At 38.8% G+C, this 26,109-nt stretch overlaps 1 protein-coding gene across 1 annotated transcript; it reads left to right on the top strand.

Moving 5' to 3' along the window:
• The first annotated feature begins 65 nt into the window (after positions 1–65).
• TARS1 (threonyl-tRNA synthetase 1) lies at positions 66–25,809 on the top strand. The gene is made up of 19 exons (XM_026715585.2): positions 66–180; positions 2,678–2,755; positions 4,266–4,456; positions 5,774–5,897; positions 6,408–6,529; positions 7,462–7,579; positions 9,132–9,196; positions 9,736–9,814; positions 10,440–10,586; positions 10,981–11,079; positions 13,448–13,614; positions 15,259–15,421; positions 15,798–15,935; positions 16,975–17,052; positions 19,034–19,134; positions 19,229–19,333; positions 21,240–21,312; positions 22,549–22,663; positions 25,345–25,809. Exons 1-19 carry the CDS (start codon positions 160–162, stop codon positions 25,491–25,493), a joined length of 2,133 nt encoding a protein of 710 aa, XP_026571370.2. The 5' UTR covers positions 66–159; the 3' UTR covers positions 25,494–25,809.
• Positions 25,810–26,109: the final 300 nt, after the last annotated feature.

The following is a 26,109-nucleotide window of genomic DNA, read 5'->3' as shown; positions in this document are numbered from 1 at the left end:
CTCCGCCCAGGAAAGGCCGTCCCTCTCGGATGCCGAGGGGCGGAGAGCTGCGCGCAATCTGGCATAGCACATTGCATCAGACGGCGTTTCCTCGCTGCTTCCCGGGCGCGCTTGACAGTAGTAGTCCTGCGGACAGGTTCATTCTGCGTAGACGAAGGGATGGAGGCGGCCGAGCAGCAGGTAAGCAGCAGCCCCCCCACGAGTGTCCTTTCCCGGGCCCGACTTCGGTTCCCCGGCTCCTCTGGCGGTCGGCCTTATTTGGGTTCCCAGACCGCGCCGGCTTCTCCAAAAGGCAACCACGCCGGTCTGGTGAAGCGGACCGGCGGCGCGACTTTTCCTAGGGTCCCTTTACTCTTTTGCCTTCTCTTGTGGCCTCTCCCCTTGCTCCTGACCTCTCTGGGTGCTGGATTACAACTCCCATAAGGCTGCTGAAGGATCAGGCAGGTGGGGCAGGTTGGGAGATCCCGGAGGGGAGAGACTGGCCTACTGAAACCCACGTCTAAATGGGATCGATTGAAAGAAATGTTATTTTGTTTTTCTCCCTTTGAGTTTAATTCTTAACGGTGCTTTCGTTTTCTCTTCCCGAGTCACGGGGCGTGAGCTTTTTAGGCATCTTATATTTATTATTATTATTATTGTTCTTGTTGCTTTAAAAGTGACAAGCAGAATTTCAAATGATTGAAATCGAGGGAAAGGGCTTCGATTTTTATTTTATTTTATTATTTTTCTTCCTGTGAGTTTATTCCTACTTTCATTTTCTCTTCTTGGATAATGGGTGGTGAGCTTTTTGGGGAAATCATGTGGTCACATATTGTGTGTAGAATTTCCATGGTGACCAGATTGTATCTCAATGCAACATGTATTTTATTTCCTTTTTCTGATTGGAATAATTCCAATATTTTATTTATACTGATGCAAGAGTTTTAGATGCCACTGATGTATCTGGATCAAATTGAGAGATGTTTTAATTGCAATTTTAGGCAGTGCTAAATATATTGTAGTAATAACTCATAGTTTTTATTTTATTTTATTATTTTTCTTCCTGTGAGTTTATTCCTACTTTCATTTTCTCTTTTTCGATAATGGGTGGTGAGCTTTTTGGGGAAATCATGTGATCACATATTGTGTGTAGAATTTCCATGGTGACCAGATTGTATCTCAATGCAACATATATTTTATTTCCTTTTTCTGATTGGAATAATTCCAATATTTTATTTATACTGATGCAAGAGTTTTAGATGCCACTAATGTGTCTGGATCAAATTGAGAGATGTTTTAATTGCAATTTTAGGCAGTGCTAAATATATTGCAGTAATAACTCATGGTTTAAAACATGAACGGAAAAAGCTGATCTCTTCTTCACCTTCTCACCTTTCTCCTCCTCCTCTTCTTTCCCATTTAAATTCCATTGACATCCAAAAATGAGAGTTCACTGGTTTTCAAGCTGCGATTGTTCCAGGATAAAAATATGACTTGTAAATCATATTATCAGAATATTAAATCAGAATTATATCTCATTTCCTACATCATTCAAATATAGCTTCCAGTTTTTAATAGTAGAAATGTTTGAAGAGGTGGCTAAAAATAGAGCTACTCTCCTGCCATCTTGTCAGCTAAGTCATATAATTTATTTCTAATTGTGTTGGAGTTGATTATTCATGTTCAGTAGAAAAGTTGCAACATCTAGTTATGTTGATTTTTTTTCATTAGCTGAATTTCAAAATATTTTCAACCCAACTTTTGTTATCAGTTTCAATAACTTCCTGTCAATAACTTTCCTATGAAGTTAGAGACCACAAAAATAGTTCTGCAGTTAGTCAGTTTCAGTTTTCCTTGCCCTAGCTTTTTGCAATATCATGGTCTAATCCAGTTCCTCCTTTGGGGGGCTATTTCACTTCCATATCTTCCTTTATTTTACATTATTTTGACTTGAAGATGCCTAAATCTGCAATCACAATCAGATGGAACATTGAGATACTACCTCTGATCCTTTTGTATATGGGCTGATGTTGCACACACATATAGAAAAGCAGTGGGGTTTACCTCTCAATTCCACATCTACTGTCATAATTACATTACTCTAAAGTGTAACCCAGCATATCCCCCCAAAATTGCCCATTTTTATACTTCGATTCAGAGTTAAATTCATCTGAATCTCATTTACATCACCTTAAATCCTCAAACGATTTCAAGACCCATGTCTAGATATTCTTTTATTTATGTTAGAACAAGGGAAATTCAAATGTGATAGCTGAGATATCGTTCTAGTAATCTTTATATGAAGTTATTTTAAAAACCAGGACACAGTTTAACCCTCAAAAACCTAAGCATGTCAGATTTATTACTGACATTTACTTCAATATACAAAATGTTTTTCTACGTGAGTTTCTAACTGATGCCATGCTTAGAACTAACTTGGACACTTTCTTTGGGCTTCTTAAAAAGTGAGAGCTGCACATTCATATCTGTAATGTGTTATCTTTTCTTTTGATTTATTAAGAAAGCTGTCCCTAGCTAATGAAAATAGCTAAGATTTTATATTAGTTCGCATGCATTTGTGCTCTTCATTTCATTAGTAAAAAAAAAATTCCTTGAAGTTCGTAGTGTTTTTGAACAGGGTTCTGATTTATGAACACTTTGAATTATGTGGTTTGATCACTTTCATTTGTTCTTTTAGATTCTGGTTGAGAAGGAGAAGAGAGTTCCTAAGGAGAAGAAAAACATGGAAGGAACTGGTGACAGCAGTCGCTCTGAGGTTTGTCTCTTCTTTATTTAACATACGCATTAAACATTATACAGTCACTAATATTTGGACCTTGAATGTGTTTATTAGGAAATTAAATTTCCTGAATTCATTAAATATTATACTTACACGTCTACTTTTTCTGCTCATGATTTTGTCTTCAATTCAAAACAATAAAAAACAAGCAAGTAGTTAATTTCCCCTTCCATTTTCTTCTTCCCTTCCCCAATCCTAACTGCCTCAACTTATCTTAAGAACCTTACGAGAAGATACCTGTACAGGTAGTCATGGTTTTAGCAACCACAGTTGGAACTGGCAACTTGATTGTTAAGCAAAGCAACTATGCCTATGAACTTACTTCAGGATTCCTTTGTTTTACAGACCTGTAAACATCACAAAGACAAGGATTGGTCTCAAAGTTACTTTTTCACCACTGTTGTAACTGCAAATGGTTATTAAACAAGGCAGCCGTTAAATGATGGCTTCCTGTCCCAATTTCTACAGGTTTACTCATGTAATTTTTAAAAATACATAAAAATTTGGATATATCTATAGCATATTTGTATATATGGGTATAGCTTTGAAAGGTGGCTTAATTGAAATGTGCTGGACACTGCAAGGATATATGCAGATCCTTTATTTTTCTAAATATACGTCTCTGGGGGATTATTAGACAATATTTCAAAACCACCTTGGATCAGAACAACAAGTCCCAAAGTTTGTTTCCATCATTAGATGACCGAATATCTTTCAGAAACTTAGAAATATTGCACACAGATTCAAGATTTCACCCAGCATTTGCTACTTAGCAATTTGTGCTTATCAATACAAGAAATTTATTTGGTTAAAACAGCTAATTCTAACTCAGTGTGTGATTGTATTCATATTAATACTCAATGTCTTTAGTGCATTTAACACTTTTGAAACATTTTATGCACAATGCATGAGATCATTACCAAGAAGTTGCTCATTGGGGCGTTTCTGTTACAATCGCCCACCATTCTTTTAAGAATCCTTCAGCATTCTGTGTCCATTGCACTTAATGACATGGTTAGTCATTATAAAGCTTTGGAGTGGAGAAAGGAGTCATTCTTGAGGTTTATTTCTTCTTGGAAGTTTTGTAAACCTCAAATCAAATTATTTTATGGTCGTAAACCTCAAGACTTCCTTCAAACTTGCTGAAAGGTCTCCTTTTGGGGGGAAGAGGGATATATAAAATGGATGGGTCCTTGGTGCTCTCTGAGCTTAGTTGTTTTCTTGCAGACGTTTCATTACACAAGCTCTAGATGCACTGATGATGTTACCTAGTTTGGTAATAAAACATCTTCGAGACAACAACAAAGCTCAGAGACCACCAGGGACCTTCAATTTTATATATCCAATTTCAACCCCGAGCTACCAATATTCTCCTTTATTGATATATAAAATTCTTTAGACTGCCAAGATATGGGAAACTGAAGGTACTTAATAAATGTAGGCTCCAGAATATTTAGTTTTCTTTACCTTTCTCGATCCCATGCAGCTTAGTCCATGGCCTGACTATATTAACCAACGCTTGGAAATGTACCACAAACTTAAAGCAGAACACGATGCTCTTCTAGCAGAGCGTGCTGCTAAAGACAGTCAGCCCATTAAAGTGACCTTACCTGATGGCAAACAAATTGATGCTGAATCCTGGAAGACTACACCATACCAAATTGCCTGTGGAATCAGGTATATTTAACTTTAGAAAATTCGTATTGCATTTATCATTCATAGACGTCTGCATTTAATTTTTAATCATTTGCTAACCATGTTCTTCTCAGTCATTTATAGCACCCCGTTTTTCTGTATTGAGGGAACATCTTAATGACTTCTCTACATGCTGTACACAGGAATACACCGATGTTAATGGTTTTTTTATTTAAATGTAACACAGTGGTCAATGGTAATACAAGACCTACGTATTCTGTGCTACTTTGTACAGCTCAGGGAAAGTATTTTTGAGGAAACAACATTTAAATAAGATAATTATGTAATTTAAAAAAAAATCTAGCTATGTTGTTTCTGATCTTGTTGGTGTCATGTGGACATTTCTGGCGTTATAGTTAGGAAGAGATCAGAAGTGTGACAGGTGTCACCCCCCCCAAGTATATGGTCCAGATGTTGCTTTTTATTTGTGTATTTTATTTTGTACTTCAGCATTAGTTTCCTTTCTAATTTAATCTGAAATCAGATACATAGCCAGTGTAGAGTCTCAGTAGAATTTACTTATCAAATTATATTTGTTCAGGGCAATTTGTTGTCATTTGTATTTTAGGAAGTAGTATGATTTTTAAAAAGTTGTCAAATAATAAGTATATTATTAGGAATTTATCAGAATAGGACTACTCATCTCATCGGATGTCACAAACGTGCAAAGTGAGAAATGGCAACAAACGGCCTATGAAAACTAGGTAACACTGCCATGAAAAATACTGAGAGAATGCATTGAACAAGAAAACATTAGAAAGCATTTTACAAGGTCCAGGGACACTCAGAGCAGGGGTCCCCAATTCCTGGTCCGTGGACTGGATCCACGGCATGCCAGAAACCGGTCCGTGCAAAACATGCAAAACCATGCCCCCTCTGGCCCCATGGAAAAACCTTTCTCCATGGAACTGGTCCCTGGTGCCCAAAACGTTGGGGGCCACTGACTTAGAGAACGTATCAGTGTCTCATTTGTTGTGATCAATAAGTTTTTGATGTCATCTTGCATGTTTGTGACATCTGATGAGTAGTCCTATTATGATATATTATACTTATTCAGTTTGAATAATTTTTCAAAATTTGTCTCATTGCACGTTCCAGAAATACCTTTGCACTGGAAAAAGATACATACAAACATATACATAAATAATTCCCTGACATCAGATTATACTACCTTATAAAATAATATTTAGATAATGAAAATGTGTTTGGGGATTTTTTTTCCTGTTGCCATTGAGAATAAACAAGCAATAAAAAATAATAATAGTGTTAACTTACATGACTACTGTTTCGCACTTTTAGTCAAGGTTTGGCAGACAACACAGTTATTGCTCGAGTGGATAAAATGGTTTGGGATCTTGATCGTCCTCTGGAGAAAGACTGTTCCTTGGAATTACTCAAGTTTGATGATGAAGAAGCTCAAGCAGTAAGTCATCAATTCAGTTGTATTAAAGGAACAGCCTCAGCAGGTGGAAACAGATGGCTAACCCATCCAGGATTGGAAGCTACGCCAGGCCTAGTTTGTGCTTGGATGGAGAGACTTCCAGGGTATACTTCTGTATGGCCATCTACTTGTGTGGTCTCCCCCCAAGTATTGATTTTAATATATTGAGTCAAGCCCCCAAATGGATTGACAGCTGACTGTACAGTAAATAAACAACACAGCAACGTTCCTAGTACAAATAGAGAGGAAGGAGAACTTTGGGTTTATTGAAGTTTGCAGAAGGAAGGGTCATCATTTGGTGGCCATGATTGGCCTGGGGTTTTCCTGTTGTTGTTTTTTGTCAAGGAGAATAAACTGTGTTATCTGATAATTCATGAATGTCTCAGGGTGGTAGGCAATTACATTGGCAGACTTAAATTTGACAGCATAGCATTAATTGGAGTCTACAAATACAGGCCTGATCTGCTCTCTTTATCTTTTCCCTTCTGTTAGGTGTACTGGCATTCTAGTGCTCACATAATGGGCGAAGCCATGGAAAGAATATACGGTGGTTGCTTGTGTTATGGCCCACCAATAGAGAATGGATTTTACTATGATATGTTCCTTGAAGATGGGTAAGCTTTCTGTGTGTATATGTTTATGTCTGTGTGTGAGGTGAAAAAGAGGTAAATGAGGAGAAAAAGAGGTAAATCCTATTTTCCTGGCTGATTGAGATTAGGATGTAATGACAGGTAGTCCTTGACTAATGACCACAATAGGGAATATAATTTATTGTTAAGCAGTGTGGCTTTTCATTGAGATGTCACATGCCTAAGACTTGTGACTTTCCCTGCCAGTTTTCCCCCTTGACTTTGCATGTTAGAAGCCATCTTGGAATGTTCTAGGTAGCGATCACATGATTGCAGCACTCCGCAACGATTGATGATGGGTGTGACAGGTGCCAAGCTCCTGAATTACAATCACATGACTGCAGGGACACCATGTTGGTAGTAAGTGAGAGGACCAGTTGTAAGTAGTTTTTTCAACACTGTTGTAAGTTCAAGTGGTCACTAAATAAAGTAAGTCAAGGACTACCTACATCGGCTTCCAACATGAGTTCTTCAGATTCACTTATGCAACTCTTTACAAAAACTTAGCAACTCAGATATTTTCTGTGCCTTTCTTATAAGAAGATTCCTTGAACAGCTGTGACTTTATCTCTGCATCATTTTTTATGACTAGTTTGGTGTTTTTCTGGGTGGGATGTTTAATAAGGATTTTTCTTCCTACAAATGGTTATAAATCTTTTATCTGCAAAGTTTATTGTTTCTGGTTTTTCGCCAGATGCTGCCTGTAAACGATTTAAAATAAAATACACATTTGTTGCTTTAATGATGGAGGTTTCCAAACTAATAGGATTTTCTTTCTACCTCCTCCTTCAGTGCAGGGCAGCCCTCTTGACCTGGCAATTTGCTTTTAGTGATGACTGTATAAGAAGCAAAACAAAAACCCAGAAGTCAGACAACAATAAGTACAATTGATATTGATCCGTCTTTGTTTGTTTCAGGGGTGTGTCCAGCAATGACTTTCCTGCCATAGAAGTCTTGTGCAAGAAAATCATGAAAGAGAAACAACTTTTTGAGCGACTGGAAGTAAAGAAGGAAACTTTGCTTGAAATGTTTAAGGTAGACACTAAAATACGCTCTCATGCCAACTTTAGTTACTAGCGGAGCATTTAGGTACTTTTGCAACACTTTCTCTAATCATATGACATATTTCAACTGATTTTTATGATTCAGTTGGTGTCTTTAGCATCTCAGTTTTTGTAACCTTGAGTGTCACCAGAGGCTGATTGAATCCATCCTTTTCCTCTGTTTAAACTATTACATTATTTCTAGTTCCATTACTTGGACCTCATGTTGAATGTGGGATGTCATGTCTGCAAAATAGGCCTTCCTTTATTGAAGGGTTTTCCAATCTTGGCAACTTTAAGATGTGTGGACTTCAACTCCCAGAATTCCCCAGCCAGACATAAAATTGAAAGCCATGTGTCTTAAAGTTGCCAAGGTTGTAAATCCTGCTTTACTGGCTTATACATCCCCTTTTTCCCATTAAATCTAGAATCCTTACATTGCAAACCTTGTAATGGCTTAATGCTATGAAATTAAGTGTAAACGCAGGGCTGGTTTTTACAAGAAAGCTGCAGGGATCTAAGCAGGAAATATGGTCAGAATTCAGTCTTTCCCCATAATGAATTTTCCCTTAATGAATCTCCTCTGTGCAAACACTACAGTATGGCTTTGTATATAAACCCCCTTCATTTTCAAAGTTGTAAAATGACGAAGTAGGAAACATTGGACAACAATTATTAGGCTGTTGGTTTGAGCTCCAAGCTTGGAAATTTGGTTGCAAACATTTTGCCACCATTAGAGGAGACATCGTCAGTGTGTTTTGAGTTTGAGACACAACTCAAAGCACATGGACGATGTCGCCTCGAATGGCACTGAAACGTTTGCAACCAAATTGCCAAGCTTGGAGCTCAAATCAACAGCCTAACTACCAAACCCAGCAACTAATATTCAAAGACATTTCAACAATAATTATTGCTTACCACCTCCCAATTTGATAGTTGCAACTACTTGGATAGTAGAATGCTTAACAACTGTTCAACGTTTTGGTCAACTGTAAAAGAGGGACTTAGAACCCAGATTTGAAGTTCTGATGGTCAGGCCCACTCAGAAGTCACACGACTGAACTTTGGCCACTTGCAATATGGCTGCAGCTACAGCTGTTTGCAACATCCTGCAATCATGTGATCAGTTTTTGGAAAAACCACACCCACAGCAAACTATAGCAAAAACCCTCTTTACAATTGTTGCAATATATGACCATAATCGACAGAGTCCATTATAGTGATATATCAAGGATTACCCCTGTAATGCTGTCTTATAGGATTCTGAGACGATAAGTGAGAATCTTAATGGTTTCCAGGCCTTTTGAATACATTAGTATGAATGCGATGCAAGTGGAAATGTATGATTAAATTCATAGTGGAAGTTTTGTGGAAAGCACAAATGCATGAAAAACTAGCCTTCATTAGACTATTTTTCAAACAACAGATATGTCTCTTGCGGGTAAATAGATTATTTGTTTCAACATCAAATTACAGGCACAAGAAATTGTATCTTAAAATTAACATTAATTCTATATATTTTTTAAAATTGTCTTTTCAAACAGTACAACAAATTCAAGTGTCGGATTTTAAATGAAAAAGTCACCACTCCAACTACTACTGTATACAGGTAAAATAAAAGACAAACATCCCACCTAGCCTAGATTTTCTATTATTAACTGTAGGGTCCCCAGTTTTAAACAAAATTGTCTCACTTTTAATTTGGAAAGTATATTAGAGGCCCTTTCACAAAATACCTAGCATGGAATGTCTTCCCAGTCATAACACCACCATATGGTCAATTGGAACAATTTATCTCCATTGCATACCGTAATCCAGTGTTTTGCAATCATGGTAACTAAGATAAGCCATGGGAATTCTGGAGTTTGAAGTCCACACCTCTTAAAGCTGTTATGGTTGAAAAACATGGCTGCAATCCCTCATGATATTGTCTGACCATTTATCTTCCTCTGTTTTCTCTGTGGGCAGGAGGACATAGTTCCAAAGAAAACCATGATATGCAGTAATCTACTGTTTTATTTTATAAGCATGTCAGTCTTGATATTGTTAGTGGATGATTGCTGCACATTCACTTTCCTTTTAATAAAAATAAGTAGTCAGTGTTTATGATACAATTTCAAGAAACTGAATCCTATCATTATCTTTTAGGTGTGGCCCTTTGATTGATCTTTGTAGAGGGCCCCATGTCAGACATACTGGGAAAATAAAGGCCTTAAAAATACATAAGGTAAGAAATTAAATTTCATCCTGTAATTATAATATATGCAGCTAGATCCTCACAATGAGAGCTTTGGGGCAAATTTTCTAGTTGAGTTTTTAAAATCCAGTCAAAACTTCCACGGAAAGATGCATTTGGTTTCAAGTTTATTAGAATCATTGGCATTTAGTTTGAAATCACTGCAGTGTAAAAATGTTTTTAAAAGTTCTGTCTCTTATTGAAATGAAGTAGAGCAGTGTAACTGTTAAAACACCTGGGAATACTTTGGTTTCATTGAAATCAGCGGGTCTTATACGTGAATAAATTGAGCCCCTTTATCATTTTTCCTTATTGCAGCTGTAATAAAGAAAGTACTTCATTTTAAAATTTTTGTTAAACTCATTCCATGGTTCTTTCAGAATTGGTAGCTGTGTTTATTGTTGCACACTAGTTTACATGTTTTCATGTTCCCTTTCATCAACCTGTTATTTAAGAGTTAGATTTGCACATAATAAGATACCCTAATTTTTTTTCTGAATTGTGGCAAATATATATGTTTAAACATAGATTGATATGTAGCATATATGTGAACCTCAGTAATTAGAGTGGCTCCGTAATAATACTATTTGTTACTGAATCTTTTCTATAATTCCAGAATTCTTCTACTTATTGGGAAGGAAAGTCTGATATGGAAACCTTGCAAAGGGTTTATGGCATCTCCTTCCCTGATGCAAAAATGCTGAAAGAATGGGAAAAGTTCCAAGAAGAGGCTAAGAACCGGGATCACAGGAAAATTGGACGGGTAAGAGGAATTTCTGCTCAAATAGTGCATATGCTTTTTTTTAAAAAAAAAACATTTCTCATTCTTCTTTGTTTCATGAAACAATTTCTCCACATCGCTTTCAGTCAGGTTGCAAGACTGGTTTTAGGGTGTAGTATATCAGTATTGGGGATGCTGCCAACTTTATTTATGGTTTAAGGGATTTTTAGTGGTTTTACTTGTTCCTTAATTACATTTTATTATTTGTGATGCACTTGGTTTTAGCAGTTTGTGGGACACCCAGAGTCTTTGATTATTAAGTAACCAATACATGTGATCTTAGAAAGAAATTGTTCATCTGAATATTCTCCAAGAATAGTGCAAATGTGGTAAGGAAATAAATAGGAAAACTGATTTTTTTTTTTAAATCCCAAAGGATCAAGAACTCTTTTTCTTCCATGAACTGAGTCCTGGGAGCTGTTTCTTCCTTCCGAAGGGCGCTTACATCTATAATACACTGATAGAATATATCAGGGTAAGTCATAACAATTCACCTCTGTGGTATCAGCAGCACTCCTTGAGCTATGGTGGAGCAGTGGTTAGAGTGCAGTACTGCAGGCTACTTCTGCTGACAGCCAGCTGCCTGCAATTTGGCAGTTCAGATCCCACCAGGCTCAAGGTTGACTCAGCCTTCCATCCTTCCCAGGTGGGTAAAATGAGGACCCAAATTGTTGGGGGCAATAGACTGACTCTGAAACTGCTTAAAGAGGGCTGTGAAGCACTATAAAGCGGTATATAAGTCTAAATGCTATTGCTTTTGGTTCAATTCTTCTTCTAGAAGTTTTGCTGCAGCAGAAATGACCCTGGCTGCATTAAGGTTTCTACACAATGTACAGGCTTATTAAAATCATGCTGTCTTGGTCAATGAACTTACAGAATAGATCTGTTCTTCTTGTGGCCACAGTTTACTCAGCAGGCAAAGAACATAAGATGCCTCCTGTATTCCCTTCTAAAGATGGGGAAAAAAATTTTCATAGGCTATTTCATAAGCCTGAACTTATGATATGTCATAAATAGATACGTCATAAATTGTACAAGTCTGTAGGGCTCCAGCGAGCGCCCCAAATATCTTGACAATTGGCAGCTTGTGAGCAATAGAATCCACTCATTTACACACATTTCTATTAATTTGGAGCTGATTAAATGCCTAGCCAGTCTATAGACCACTATTTCTCAACCTTGGCAACTTGAAGGTGGGTAGACTTCAACTCCCAGAATCCCCCAGCCGTCACGTTTTATTACCCCTCATGATTGTAGAACACAGCTGGTAATTATCTCTAATTGTTCGTGGTAATACTTGCGGAACTTGCAGAATATGGTATTATTATGAATATGCAAAATATTCCGTGCATGAACTATTCCATGTGTGGAATAACGTTTTTGAGGCGTTCCCAGTGGTGGCATTCTACCGCTTTGGCCCGGTTCAGCCAAACCGGTAGCGGCGATGAGCAGCAGAGACTGAACCGTTTCTCTCTGCCGCTCTGCTGTTGGGCCCACCTGCCCTCCTTTTATCTTCTGCTTTTGAAGCGCGGATGCTTTGCAAGGCACAGAATAGCGCTGCGCAGCTGCTGCTGAAGCGACCGGGAGAGTGCAGGCTTGCAGAAGGTGAGTTGGAACGCTTCTGCGCAAAGCGTGTGTTTGGTATGCGCATGCACATAAAGTGTGTGCACGCACGCAAAGTGTGCCCGCTAAGCCACGCCCACCGAACCGGTGGTCAAAAGTTTTTGAATCCCACCACTGGGCGATCCGATCCAAAGCATGGATGTGATAGAAATGGTTTGGGGCGAGAGTGGGGAGAAGCCAAGGAACTCAGAGGCAGGCGAGAAAAGCTATAGAAAGGTGAGACTGGGGCATTAAGACTGTGGCCAAATTTACTGTAGCAGTAGTGAAGACATGTGTTCAAAGAATGCATCCCTGATTACCGTAGTGCAGGTGGTCTTCAGTTAATGACCACAAGTGGTAGCAGTTCTGTCATTAAATGCTTCAGTCACAAAGCAGAAAATCATGTGACCGGAAGAGGCTTATGATGTGACTTCCCATTTGGCTATTAAGCAAAACAAAACTGGTTGGAAAGTAAGCAAACAGCGATCATGTAACTATGGGATGCTGTGACAGGAGGCATAATCAAAGGATTGGTCACAAAAATGGTTTAATATAAATGGTCGCTAAATGACATAGTAATGTAAGCAGGGACTGACTACCTGTGGATTTAATTGTTTTAATTCTTAGTATGGCTCATTGGTCACAATAAAAGAATACACATTTCTTTTTAAAAAAAATAAACTTTATTAAAAGTTTTCAAATTTTAAAAACATAAAATAAAAGACATTTTCTTTTATATGTTAATGACTATAGATTATTGATTGTAATGTAGAATGTATCTGTATTGGTTAGGAGAAAATTGCTTTAATTATGCACAGATAGTCCTTGGTTTACGACCCATTTGTTTAGTGACTGTTTGAAGTTATGTCGGCAAGGAAAAAAGTTGACTTAATGACCATTTTTCACACGTGTGACCATTGCAACATCCTCGTGATCACATGGTCCAAATTCTGATGGTTGGCAGCCGGCTCATATTTATGCTGGATGGAATGTCCCAGGATCACGTGATCAACTTTTGCGCCCTTCTGAGTCAATGGGGAAGCCATTTTCGGTTAATAGCCGTGCTACTAACTTAACTTCAGGGATTCCCGTAACAAGTGTGGGACGAAAGGTCCTAAAATGGGGCAAAGCTCACTGAACAATTGTCTCACTTAGCAACGAAAATGACCTCATTGTGATCGTAGGACTACCTGTGCATGATTCTCTCTGCTAAATGTGGCTTTGGCTCTTTGATTTTTCAGAGCGAGTATCGAAAGCGAGGCTTCCAAGAAGTTGTGTCTCCAAACATCTACAACAGCAAGCTTTGGGTGACCTCTGGCCATTGGCAGCATTACAGCGACAACATGTTTTCGTTTGAGGTGGAAAAGGAGATCTTCGCTCTGAAGCCCATGAACTGTCCTGGACACTGGTACTGGATTTATGCCAACTTTTAGATTAATTGCTCTCTTTCCCCCCCACCTCTTCCTATTCTGCTTTGGTCTAGAATTTAATACCTTACTCTTGGAACATGCTTGCAGATATTTGTCACCAAAAGCCCATATAGCAATGCTTCGTTGCTGTGGCTGCGATCAATTTAATAACTGACACATGTCTGTTTAGGCAGGGGTGGGATTCAAATTTCTTGACAACCGGTTCTGTGGGCATGGCCTAATTTGTGGGTGTGGCTTGGTGGTCATGTGACTGGGTGGGTGTGGCTTATATGTAAATATTATAAATATTTATGTAAATATTGATTTTTTTATATAAAAAAGAGAGCAACTTCTATCCAAAATCAGGCAAAGCAGATTAAGTTGCTTTGTACCACAGATTCACTCACAGATCTACCTTTCTGCAATCTGCTGCCTGAGTCTGCACTGAAAAATAGAAGCTTCAGCCCTCAGGAAGGTTCAGCTCTGCTCTCAGGTCACTTCTCCCTCACCCTTCAACCCCACTGAATACCACTCCTGACGGGGCCTCAGGGAAGCCTTTTGGGTGAAGGCAAAGCAGTACAACAGTGATTTAGATTAGCTAGAAAGCAAGAAATTTGAGGGGAGGGGAGGGGCCAGCCAGTGGCACAATTTGCCGGTTCTCCGAACTGCACAGAATCATAACAACCGGTTCTATAGAACTGGTCCGAACTGGTAGACTCCTACCCCTGTGTTTAGGTAAACATGTATCTCCCCGTCTGATACGGTGCTTGGCTAGCTGCTTCTCTTCTGTCTGATACCTTTGGAAAGCACACAACTGTCAGCACAAGGGACAATCCCAGTTTTCTGTTTATAAATCTGTGTATACATTGCCACAAACACAGTATAGTTTAGTTGGGAAAGATAAAGCTAACATCTTGAGAATCTGTTAGTAAGATGAGTGAGGATAGTAGAGATTCAAGAAGGTAAAATTTGAGTGGGGAAGAAGGGAAAAGATGTTTTTTTTTAAAAGTCAGATTTTTGTTCTGAATATTAAAGTAAATTACAGAAAGACTTGTCTTAATATCTGTCCTGTTTAGTGATTAAAATTACAACAGCGTTGAAAAGAATGGACTTTAGAACTGGTCCTCACACTTAGAACCATTGCAACATTCTTGTGGTCACATGATCAAGAATCAGGCACTTTCCATCCAACAGGAATTTACCACCATTACAATTTTCTGCAATCCCGCAAACACTGTTTGCGTGCTTCACAAATGGCTTCCAACAAACAGAATTGATGGATAAGCTGGCGGTAAAATCTCAAGTCATGATGACAGTGGTGTCTTGTTTAATGGCCACATGTGACTCGCTTAACTGCTGAAGAAGTGAGGCTATAAATCAGTCTACTGCAGTCATGTGATGTCTCTTTTAATGATGTTGTGATTTGTTGACTGCCAGAGGAGATGGCAGTTGAGTCAGATGAGTCGGAGGAGATGGAGAGGGAGCTGGCAGAAGGAGCAGGAAAGGGAAAGTTTCCAGTTGGGGAAAACTGGTAGATTTGTAGAAAAGCGTTTGCTTTTCAAGACTGCTTTTGATTCTTCATGTGGCTATTCTCAGCAGTGTCATCCCAGTCAAATGTCAACAATTTGTCTTACTTTCTTCAGTCTTATGTTCGATCATCGGCCAAGATCATGGAGGGAGCTGCCTCTGCGTCTGGCTGACTTTGGAGTTCTGCACCGTAACGAACTGTCTGGAACGCTGACCGGTCTCACCCGAGTGAGGCGATTCCAGCAAGATGATGCTCACATATTTTGTGCCATGGAGCAGGTGGGAAATGATCTAGGGCAAGGGTGTCAAACTCAAGGGCTGAGGGCTGGATCCGGCCTGCGGGGTGCTTAGATCTGGGTCGCGGGGCTGCCCTGGAAACAGTGAAGGACTGGCCCACAGTGTGTCTGCCAGCTAAAACAGAGCTTGGGAGGGCCAGATGCGGAGTGCTTGGGCCACTGGCGCCCCTGACATGAGTGACGTCAAACTGGTCACGCCCCCTTGCCGTGCCATATCGCCCCCAAGGTAAAACACAATCTTGATGCGTCCCTCAATGAAATCGAATTTAACACCCCTGATCTAGGGTAATTTAAGGAAAAATAGTGTTATAAAAACGAATGGATATTGACTGCATTGGGTCTTTTTATTTCATGGACAGATTGAAGGGGAGATCAAAAGTTGCCTGGAATTCTTGCGCGCTGTGTATGATGTCTTTGGTTTTTCCTTCAAACTTCACCTCTCTACCCGTCCTGAAAAGTTCCTTGGAGATATTGAAGTGTGGAATGAAGCTGAAAAGGTATATTTGTGTCCTAAATATAGTGGTTTGTTCATTTATTTCCTATAATAATGTAGTAAACAGGCCTACGTAAATCAGTCTAAGCAAGCTGTATCCAAATATATAATTTCCAATTTGTAGTTTGGGGGTTAAATTGTGCTGAATCTGCAGCCCCTGATGTCCTCAAATAACTTTTCTCAAAGAGGATGAAAAAAGAACACATTATGTGAATTTTTCCCCTATAACATTAGATGCACAAGTTCCATATAGATTAAAGGCAGCAGGAAAGAAAAGAGCTGTTAGAATGAAGGTTGAAGGGTCTAAAACAGAGGTCTCCAAACTTGACAACTTTAAAACTTGTGGACTTCAACTCCTAGAATTCTGAGAATTGAATTCCATAAGTCTTAAAGTTGCCAAGTTTGGAGACCTCTGGTCTAAAAACTGACCGTGTGAACTGGATAAATCTAACACAACTTTTTGGACTGACAACTTTTATTAATTTTGTGAACTATAGCATGGAGGTGATTCCTTCTGATCTTTGGCTATCATAGCCATAGGATGCCATGAACTTTGGGATACTATAGATTTAAATGGTTCTCCTACTTGGCTATAATTCAGACTGCAGAATCCATTGCCAGGCAAAATAATTTTAGTGGATAATATAAGTAAGTTTAGTCTAAAAGCACATGTTAAGTATATAGTTAACTGATGCTCAGCATATTTTTAGTCCACCTTAAGAGATTCTGAGATTGGAAGGAAGAGAGCTTCCAGATAATAGGATAGCACTATGATTCAGCCTAGCTAGGTGAATACAGTATTTACTGATATAGAGTTGTATATATTGCCAGCTTCTTGAGACTTAAGGCAGTTAACAAAGTAAAACAGAAGTAAAGCAGTTACCAGGGTTATCACTGACTTGGATATGCAAACATACACACACACACACACTCACAAAAGTAAGAAGTAAATTCCTCTAATGTTTGAGTTGTGAAGAAGAGAAACAACAAATTATTTTGCTTAGAACAAATCCATTAATATTTGGCATATCATTTTCCACTAGCAACTTGAAAATAGCCTGAATGAGTTTGGAGAGAAATGGGAACTGAACCCTGGAGATGGAGCTTTCTATGGGCCAAAGGTTAGTAAATCACCTTAAGAGAATATTTTAAAACACTGTTCCATTTTCCATGAAGTTGTTTTTGTAATTTGTTTTATTAGAGAAACTGTGTACTGTTTGCTTAGCTGGGCTTGACTCTCATTATCTCATGATTCCCTTCAGGGCTCTGAGGTTATTTAGCAGAATATTCAGGTGGGAGGGTGAAAAAAGTTATCTACTTACTCCTGTACCATGAAATGGGGACAGGTTGGTGTATGTGTGTGACAAGCTAGCTCATGTATTCTTAGCCTTCCTATTTGCCTGTTGAATAAGTCATGCTTATCAGGGCAGCTGATCTGAGGAATGGAGTGTTTCTCAACCTTGGCCACTTGAAAATGTGTGGACTTCAACTCCCAGAATTCTTCAGCCAGCAACACTGGCTGGGGAATTCTGGGAGTTGAAGTCCACACATCTTTAAGCGACCAAGGTTGAGAAATATTGGACTAGACCAGGGGTCGGCAACCCACAGCTCTGGAGCCACATGTGGCTCTTTTATCCCTCTGCTGCGGCCAAGGGTAGGCTGCTGGGGGCTCGCAGGAGTTCAGAAGAACCACTAAGATTCTGTGCAGTTCGGAGAACCCCCAAATCCCACTCCTGGCTGGCCTCACCCACCCTCCCAGGAGTCCCCACGTGGCTTCATTTGGATGCAGATACATGCAAGGCACGCACGGGGGCTCAGGGAGGGTGAAAAAAGGGCCTCCCAGAAGCTCAGGAAGACTGGAAATGGGCCCGTTTCTGGCTTCCAGAGAGTCTCCGTAGCTTGGGGAGGCCATTTTCACCTTCCCCAGAGGCTCAAGGAAAGCCTCCGGAGCCCGGGGAGAGCAAAAATGCTCCCCTACCGTGGTGCAGGAGGCCGACTAGGCCACACCCACCCAGCAAATGAGCAGAGAACCCTTTGCTAAAATCTTTGAAGCCCACCTCGGCTGCGGCTTCCTGTCACTCAAAATATGCGTCATAATTGCCAATATGTGCCACATGCCGGCATGCTATTTATTGAGCTTTTCGACCCTCAGTAGGCCAGCCATGGATAAATCCAAGAAAAGAAAAGTTTCAGAAGAAAACAGAACATTTAATTCAACAACATATGCTAGTTTTGTGGCTGCTCAGGAAATAGTCAGGCATGGGAAGCTGTTTACAGACGGAGATTATAAAAGAATCATTAAGATTTCAGAACATCTATTTGCAGACTTCAAAAACAAGAGTGAAATTGTGCAGAAAATCAGAGATATGCCTGTTTCGAATCTACATAAGTATGTGAGCAGGTCTTCTCCAACATGAACTATATTAAAAACAAACACTAGACTAGACTCTTCTATATACAATTCTGTTTGGTATTAGCTAAACAGAATTGTATATATAAGAATTGCATGTAACAGATTTGTATGTGCGATGCAATGTGGTGATATTTTATATGAGATAAATAGGGTGAAGACAGTCCCACCCTAATCGTCCTCAGAGTATATGGCAGAATCTTTCATCTGGCAAGATTCTGTCTGTAGAAAACAATGAAGAACTCAGCTTTGAAGTATCAACACATTTCATTGTTTTGCGGGCCTGACAAGTACAGTGCTTGATAGTCTTCTACTGACACTTTGCAAAATGAAAATGAGGGGAACACACCTATTCCTGTATAATTTAGAGACAAAGACAGTTCTTTACCATTTTCGTACCAAGATGAACTAGATTGTAAAGCAAGATAGTTAAAAAAAAAATTCCTAATGAAATATCTTAGGAAACCTTTTGCTTGGCTGCTGATTACAAAAATTGTGAAACGAAATGAAATAAATAAAATAAGCCAGATATAGGCACCGTACCGTTAAATGAAGGAGTTAATGACTCATCTTCCTTTATTTTTGAAGATATTTCACTTCTTATCCACAAAGCTTCTTCACTTCTTCAATGTTTGTAAGAATTCTGTCCATGTTTGTTTGTCTTAATCCTCTTCCTTTTTACCTCCCAAAAGATTGATATCCAGATCAAAGATGCCATCGGGAGGTACCATCAATGTGCCACCATCCAGTTGGATTTCCAGCTCCCTCTGAGATTTAACCTCACATACATGAGGTAAGTAGATCCTATGTTTTTTTTTTAATTCTTCATTTTATAATTCTCATCTAGTTAACTGGGTTTTGAAAATTACACTGATTTTATCTTCTAGCCATGATGGCAATGACAAAACGAGACCGGTGATTATACATCGTGCCATTTTGGGATCAGTGGAGAGGATGATTGCTATCCTGACTGAAAACTATGGAGGCAAATGGTATTGTATTGTTATTTTGTACAGGTAGTCCTTGACTTAAAACCATTCATTTAGTTCAAAGTTACAACAGCACTGGAAAAAAATGGGACTCATGACCAGTTTTCGCACTTACCATTTCAACATTCTGATGGGGAAGTGATCAAAGTTTGGATGATTTGACGAGTGGATGTATTTATGACAGTGGCACTGTCCTGGGGTCATGTGATAATCATGCATAACCTTCACAACTGGCTTCCGACAAGCGAAGTCAATGGAGGAAACCCAGATTTACTTAACAACTGCATAATGGGTTAAGTAACTGTGGCAAAAAAAGGTGTAAAATGGGGCACAACTCAGTTAACAACTATCTTGCTTATCAACAGAAATTTTGGGCTTCATTGTAGTCATAAGTCGAGGACTACCTGTACACAAAAATATGAAACCGTAACTGTCAGTTATAATTATTATTATATCGTACTCCCAAAGGTGCTTTTTCAAGAGACAATTGGACTTTCTTGTTTTTTTTCTTTTGAAGATATTTCGCTTCTCATCCAAGAAGCTTCTTAGCTCTGACAGGATAGTTGGAAATGGAAAGATTTATATTCCTTGCAGACAATAAATCCTTCCATTCCCCACTATCCTGTGTCAGAGCTAAAGAAGCTTTTTTGGATGAGAAGCAAAACGTCTTCAAAAGAAAAAAAAAGAAAGAAAGTCCAGTTACCTCTTGAAAAAGCACCTTTGGGGCAATTGTGACCTGGATGACTGAGAATCTCTACAGACTTTTATATCGTACCTCATACAATTACAGATGGTGTATATAATGTCTCTGCTTGCTATTTTCCCCACAACAGCAACCCTAAATAAAGGGGCTGCGTTTAGACATTGCAATAAATTCAACATTTTTAGAATAGAATTCTTTTTTTTGGCCAAGTGTGATTGAACACACAAGGAATTTGTCTTCGGTGCGTAGGCTGTCAGCGTACATCTAAACAGTAAGTCATAGGACATAGTTACAATCATTAATCATAAATTACAAAGAACAATTGATAATTCATAAGAAACCAGTAGGAGATAGTAGGAAAGATGAGAAATGAGTCGAGAAATGTAACATGGGAAATAACTTTTTCCTGGATTTTCCCTTTCCTCTTTCCCTCTCCTCTGTGCAGCTATTGAGAGGCACTTGGCTGTGACTTCTAAACAGCTCACATCTTGGTCAACAAACTGATTTCAGTAGTTGTCGGAAGCTTGTGAACTTCAAACCATGAGCAGTTTCAATTTGCCAGGATTAAGATTAACCACATTTCCAGCTTGCAGATTTAGCTACAGCTGCTCTCAAACGGAGGGAAAAGTTTTTTTGCCTTACAGCCAGACTGCAATGGAGGATTTAGTGAGATCTGGTTTTGCTTGAGTCTACAAGCAGCTTGTGAATCTGTCAACCACCCAGTGGGGGATTTTTAATTCTTTGGAAGCCATAACTATTAGAGAACAGGTGGCCTTCCAATCCCTCTGCAGCTCTTATTCAAATTTCTATATAGTTGAGTTACAGGTCGTCCTTGACTTACAACCATTTGTTTAGCACCCATTCAAAGTTACAACAGTGCTAAAAAAAGTAACTTACGACATTGTCTTATTAAAGCCATGTAAGAAACCTGTTGCGTTTTGACCTAGAAAATTTGTTCAATCTCAGTTAGTTGGTAACTAGGATATCAAATCAGGATCTGACCTATTCTGAATTACGAAGAATAATTCTTTTTTTCTGATACTGTAAGAAATGCACAGTTTTGGAGCCCATTTGTACACATTCTAAGAAATACAATTAATATAAGTGCAGAAGGTCATTGTTGCTAGCCCACCCTAAAGTTAGCAGGAATTTGCTGTTATCTTTAAACATATAGCAGTGACTTCTGTTGTTTCTCTTTTGTCCAAGGCCACTCTGGTTATCTCCTCAGCAAGTGATGGTAATACCAGTTGGACCAACATGTGAGGAATATGCACAAAAGGTATATTTCAATTTTTATTTTCTCCTATACGCAAAATCAACTTAGGAATCTCTAAAGATGTGAACATATCAAAAAAGAGAACGGCAAACTTCTTGGAGAGAAAAAGTCTTGCTTTTTGAGAGCAGCATAGATGGATTCTATGCTGTCCGAGACTAAAATCCAGAAGTCCTTTTAGGACATGTAAACAAAATCCACAGAAGAACAGATGCGAACTATTTCCATTGCAAAGGAACATTTTGTATGTAGCTCACAGTTTGACCAATGTTTTAATTCCTTACTTACAAATCTATTTTGAAAGTGAACATCTGTTAAAGGGGAACTGAGAAGTGGGTTCCTAGCTGTCCAATAGAGAGGGATATCTGGGGAGATTTGTCTATTTAAGTGTGCAATTCTGCTTGGGGTTTTGGATAGAGAATAGGAATAGAGTACAGTAGTACAGTACATAAGCTTTAGTGTACATACAAGCAACAAGTGATAAATCATGATCATAATACGATCATCATAAATCATAAGATACAACACTCAGTGATAGTCATAAGATACTAAATAAAAGCAACCAACATAAATCATAAGATAGAAACAACAAAGCGATAGTCCTAAGGAGTAGGCAATAGGAATGACGAAAAGGATAATCGTAATACAGCCATACGACATGGCTCAATATCCTAGGGCAGGAGTGTCAACTCAACGTCGTCACAACGGTGTCATAACATATCGGGACTTTTTTCCCCTTCGCTAACCAGGTGTGGTCATGGCCAGCACATGATGCATCCGGCCCGCAGGCAGGGAATTTGACAGCCCTGTCCAGAGCATAAGACAATGTTTTGGGAATTAGTTGTTTAGCAGAGTGATGACATGGGGGAAAACTTCGTTGTTTATGACTGTGCAGTTATATGTGTGTTTCTGCATGTATGTAATGTTTCCAATGGCAAAACTTTATTACTATGTTCTTGAGAAATGAATCTAGATCCTAATTACAATTTGTTTTCCTGTCTGCATCTATCTGAATATCTTTGAAAAACATGCTATTGCGAATACTTACTACATAAATATTGTAGGGCTTAACTTCTAAGTGTTAATTTGATAACAGACTCTCTTGACTATTCAAATGTCATATTGGTGGAAACAAAGCTTGCTATTTTGATTTGGAGAATTGCAAAGCCCCCAAATGTATTTCCTTCCAGATGTTTGCTTCATGCATAATCCTAAAACTTTGTTGATTTGGTTCTCCCAAAGGTGAAGCAACAGTTCCATGATGCTGGTTTAAGGGTGGATGTTGACGTGGACCCTGGTTGCACTCTGAATAAGAAGATCAGAAACGCTCAGCTTGCTCAGTACAATTTTATTTTAGGTAAAAGTGTCTGTGCAGTGTGTGTATGTCTAGCTCCATTTGAGCAATATCCACTTTAAAGCATCATCCAGAAGCTAATTAGTGGTTGCCTGCATGTTAATGTACGAAGTTGCTGTTTTGCCAGCAGCATTCTGACATGCAAGGAAAGCACGTTTATTTAGATGCACGAGTTCTCCTTTTAATGAGTGCCACTTTTGGAACAAATCTGAGCTTCCTGGCCTGTATAGCTATTAAATTGCACTAGGTCTTCATTTGTAGCAATAGACCTTCGCCAATTGCTCCGCTGGCTTCTCAGATTGACGGAAAATGCTGAGAGCTGTGCTATACTGGAAGCTGTTCTCCAGTTCGGTGTTTCTTGACCGTGGTGATTTTAAGGCAGGTGGACTTCAACTCCCAGAATCCACCTGTCAAGTTTTTGTTTGCCAAACATGTACAAGATAACAAGTATAGGTAAGAACATAAACATGAACAAAGGAAGTAAATACAGATAAATGGGGACAGTAACTCAGGGACAGTAGGCACGCTGGTGCGCTTATGCACGGCCCTTTTAAGGACCTCTTAAGAATGGGGTGAGGTCCATGGTAGACTTTATTTAACTTTAAGAGTTGCATCAATCGAATCTTTATTATTGTCGTAGACCAACATAAGAAGGGTGAAATGCAATTAATAATTTTAAAGCTAAAATATAGAAAATATACAGTTAAAAAAACATTAAAAATGAACATGTGTGTATTAAATAAACTCCGTAAAAGTTGACATATCTGTTGAGTCGGAGTTCACCTGTCTTAAGGTTGCCTTCGTTGAGAAACACTGCTAATGAAAGAACTAACAAAAATGTCATGCTGTTTTCATACCAAAGTACATAAACAACATCAAACACAATTGTTACACACACACACCCTCAGAAATGGTGTATGGTCTCCTGCTGGATGGGGAGGTTGGACTAGATGACCTTACAAGGTACCTTCCAACTCTGCAATTCTGTCTATTATTCTGATGCTATATGGTTTTTCCTTTCTATTTTAACACCTTTCTCATGACTTTATTTGAGAGAGGGGAGCAAGTGTAAATAGGCCAATCCTACTTCATGAATTTGCATATATTTTGCTTGTGTGTAAATGCTTTGAAATACAAATAGCATGCAAATCCTACTTTAAATGCACAATAATCAATTGTTGATTTCCTGCTATTAATTTGGTAATGAAATCCAGTTGATGCTATTTCTGTCATAGAGCTGCATATCAGCAGTGGATTTTCTGCATGCTGTTCTTTAGATTTCTTTTGAGTCACATATCTATACTGCAGTTGTCATAAGAACAGTGGAGTCAGAAGGGCAGAGAAACAGTAATACAGCAATTCCAAATATTTCTAATATAAGCTGCTCCTGATAAAATGCCCAGAAAGTATTTATTGTCCCCTTAAGCCAACAATTTTATTTCCAGTCTTAATCTCTTAAAATGAGATTAAGTGTTTCTCAAACTTGGCATTTCTAAGCTGTATGGAGTGCAGCTTCTAGAATTCTGCCTTGAAGCATTCTGGGAATTGAAGTCCACATCGTTGTCAATTTTGAGAAACACTGCGTTAAATGATCACATTTAACTTCCACTCTTCTAATTTAGAAACTTCTAATTCTGATTCAACTTTTAGTCTTCTGATTTTCAGTGCTTTTTTCAAATGACCATTGTCAATATTTTACAGATTATTTTTCCTTTGTATGAATTATCTTGATAGATTCCTTACTCTTTTCCGCACAAACCCTCCCCAAACAGTACATTTTATTGGTAGATTTTTTTTCCGTACATCATATTCAGAATTGTATAGAAGGAAACTCTTATCGTTTTTCCATACTGTTATGATGGTAATGACAAGGATCCTTTTTTGCCCATAATAGCAATAGCACTTAGACTTATATACTGCTTCACAGTGCTTTACAGCCCTCTCTATAAGCGGTTTACAGAGTCAGCATATTTCCCCCAACAATCTGGGTCCTCATTTTACCCACCTCGGAAAGATGGAAGGCTGAGCCAACCTTGAGCCTGGTGAGATTTGAACTGCCAAATTGCAGGCAGCCAGCAGGCAGCAGAAGTAGCCTGCAGTACTGCACTCCGACCACTGTGCCACCGTGGCTCAGTACAATAGTGAAGGCACCATCATTTTATTTTTATTATTTGTCAATAGCTTACAAGATAATAAACATAAGTATAAATACAGGAAAATCGGATAATTGGGTACAATAGGACAGGGACGGTAGGCACGATCGTGTGCTTATGCACGCCCCTTACAGACCTCTTAGGAAGGGGGTGAGGTCAATAGTGGTTAGTTTGAAGTTTAAGGAGTAGGGGTTAGAGGATGTAACAAACAGAGTCAGGTAGTGCATTCTAGGTATTGACCATTCTGTAGCTGAAGTCGTACTTCCTGCAATCAGATTTGGAGTGATGTACATTAAGTTTATATCTATTGTGTGCTCTTGTATTGTTGCAGTTGAAGGCGGAAAAGTCATTGATTGGTAGCACATTAAAGCAGATTATTTTATAAACTATGCTTAAGTCAAACCATAGGCGCCATAGTTCTAGGTTGTCCAAATTCAAAATCTCAAGCATTCCTGAGTATTTTATAGCAATGCATTGCATCTCCTTTTCTGACGTTTTTCTTCACTTTCTTTCTCTCTATCTGCCTTTTAGTTGTTGGTGAGAAAGAGAAGGCCTGTGGGACTGTGAATATCCGTACGAGAGACAACAAAATTCACGGTGAACGTACTGTGCCTGAAACAGTAGAAAGGCTACTGCAGCTAAAGCACGACCACAGCAAAAATGCTGAAGAAGAATTTTAACCAAATCCTTTGCTTCTTTACCTCCAGTTAGAGCTAGCTTTCTCATTCTCTCCTATGTTAGTTTCGAGAGAGATAAAGTTTTGTATTATCCTGTCTTTGAAATAAATCCTACACATTTATAGGTTCAGAATTCAGATAAGAGATGAAACTGAAAATATTTGTAGGATGAGGGAGATTATTTTGATTAGCAACTGGATAAAAGCTTCTGTATCTTAAGATCCAGAGTAAAGGCTAATCAGGGATTCAGATCAAACCTCTTCACTGTTTTTCTTCACAGAATAAATTTGGTTAAAAATGCCTTCTGATTTTCGACAAAGAGATCGTGCCCATGGGTTTTTTGGGGAGGTGTGGTGGTGGTGGGGTGTTACAATTCCTGTTCGTTCTTCTGTTTCATTTACAAAAGTTTGCCAAACTTGGCAACTTTAAGAAGGCTAGGAAATTCTGGGAGTTGAAGTCCACACATTTTAAAAGTCCACAAGTTGGACAAACACTGATTTACAATATAATCTAATGCAGAACATCAAAACTCTCCCAATATCTCCCTGCATCAGGTCGGTTCTGTTGTAAACAGTTAGATTACCTACACTTCTGAGATTTAAAATAGGATCACATCCTG

This window comes from Pseudonaja textilis, chromosome 2 (assembly GCF_049901715.1).
Source record: "Pseudonaja textilis isolate UNSWEBS1 chromosome 2, rPseTex1.2, whole genome shotgun sequence".
NCBI classification, from domain to species: domain Eukaryota; kingdom Metazoa; phylum Chordata; class Lepidosauria; order Squamata; family Elapidae; genus Pseudonaja; species Pseudonaja textilis.
This window is presented reverse-complemented; position numbering and strand designations above follow the sequence as displayed.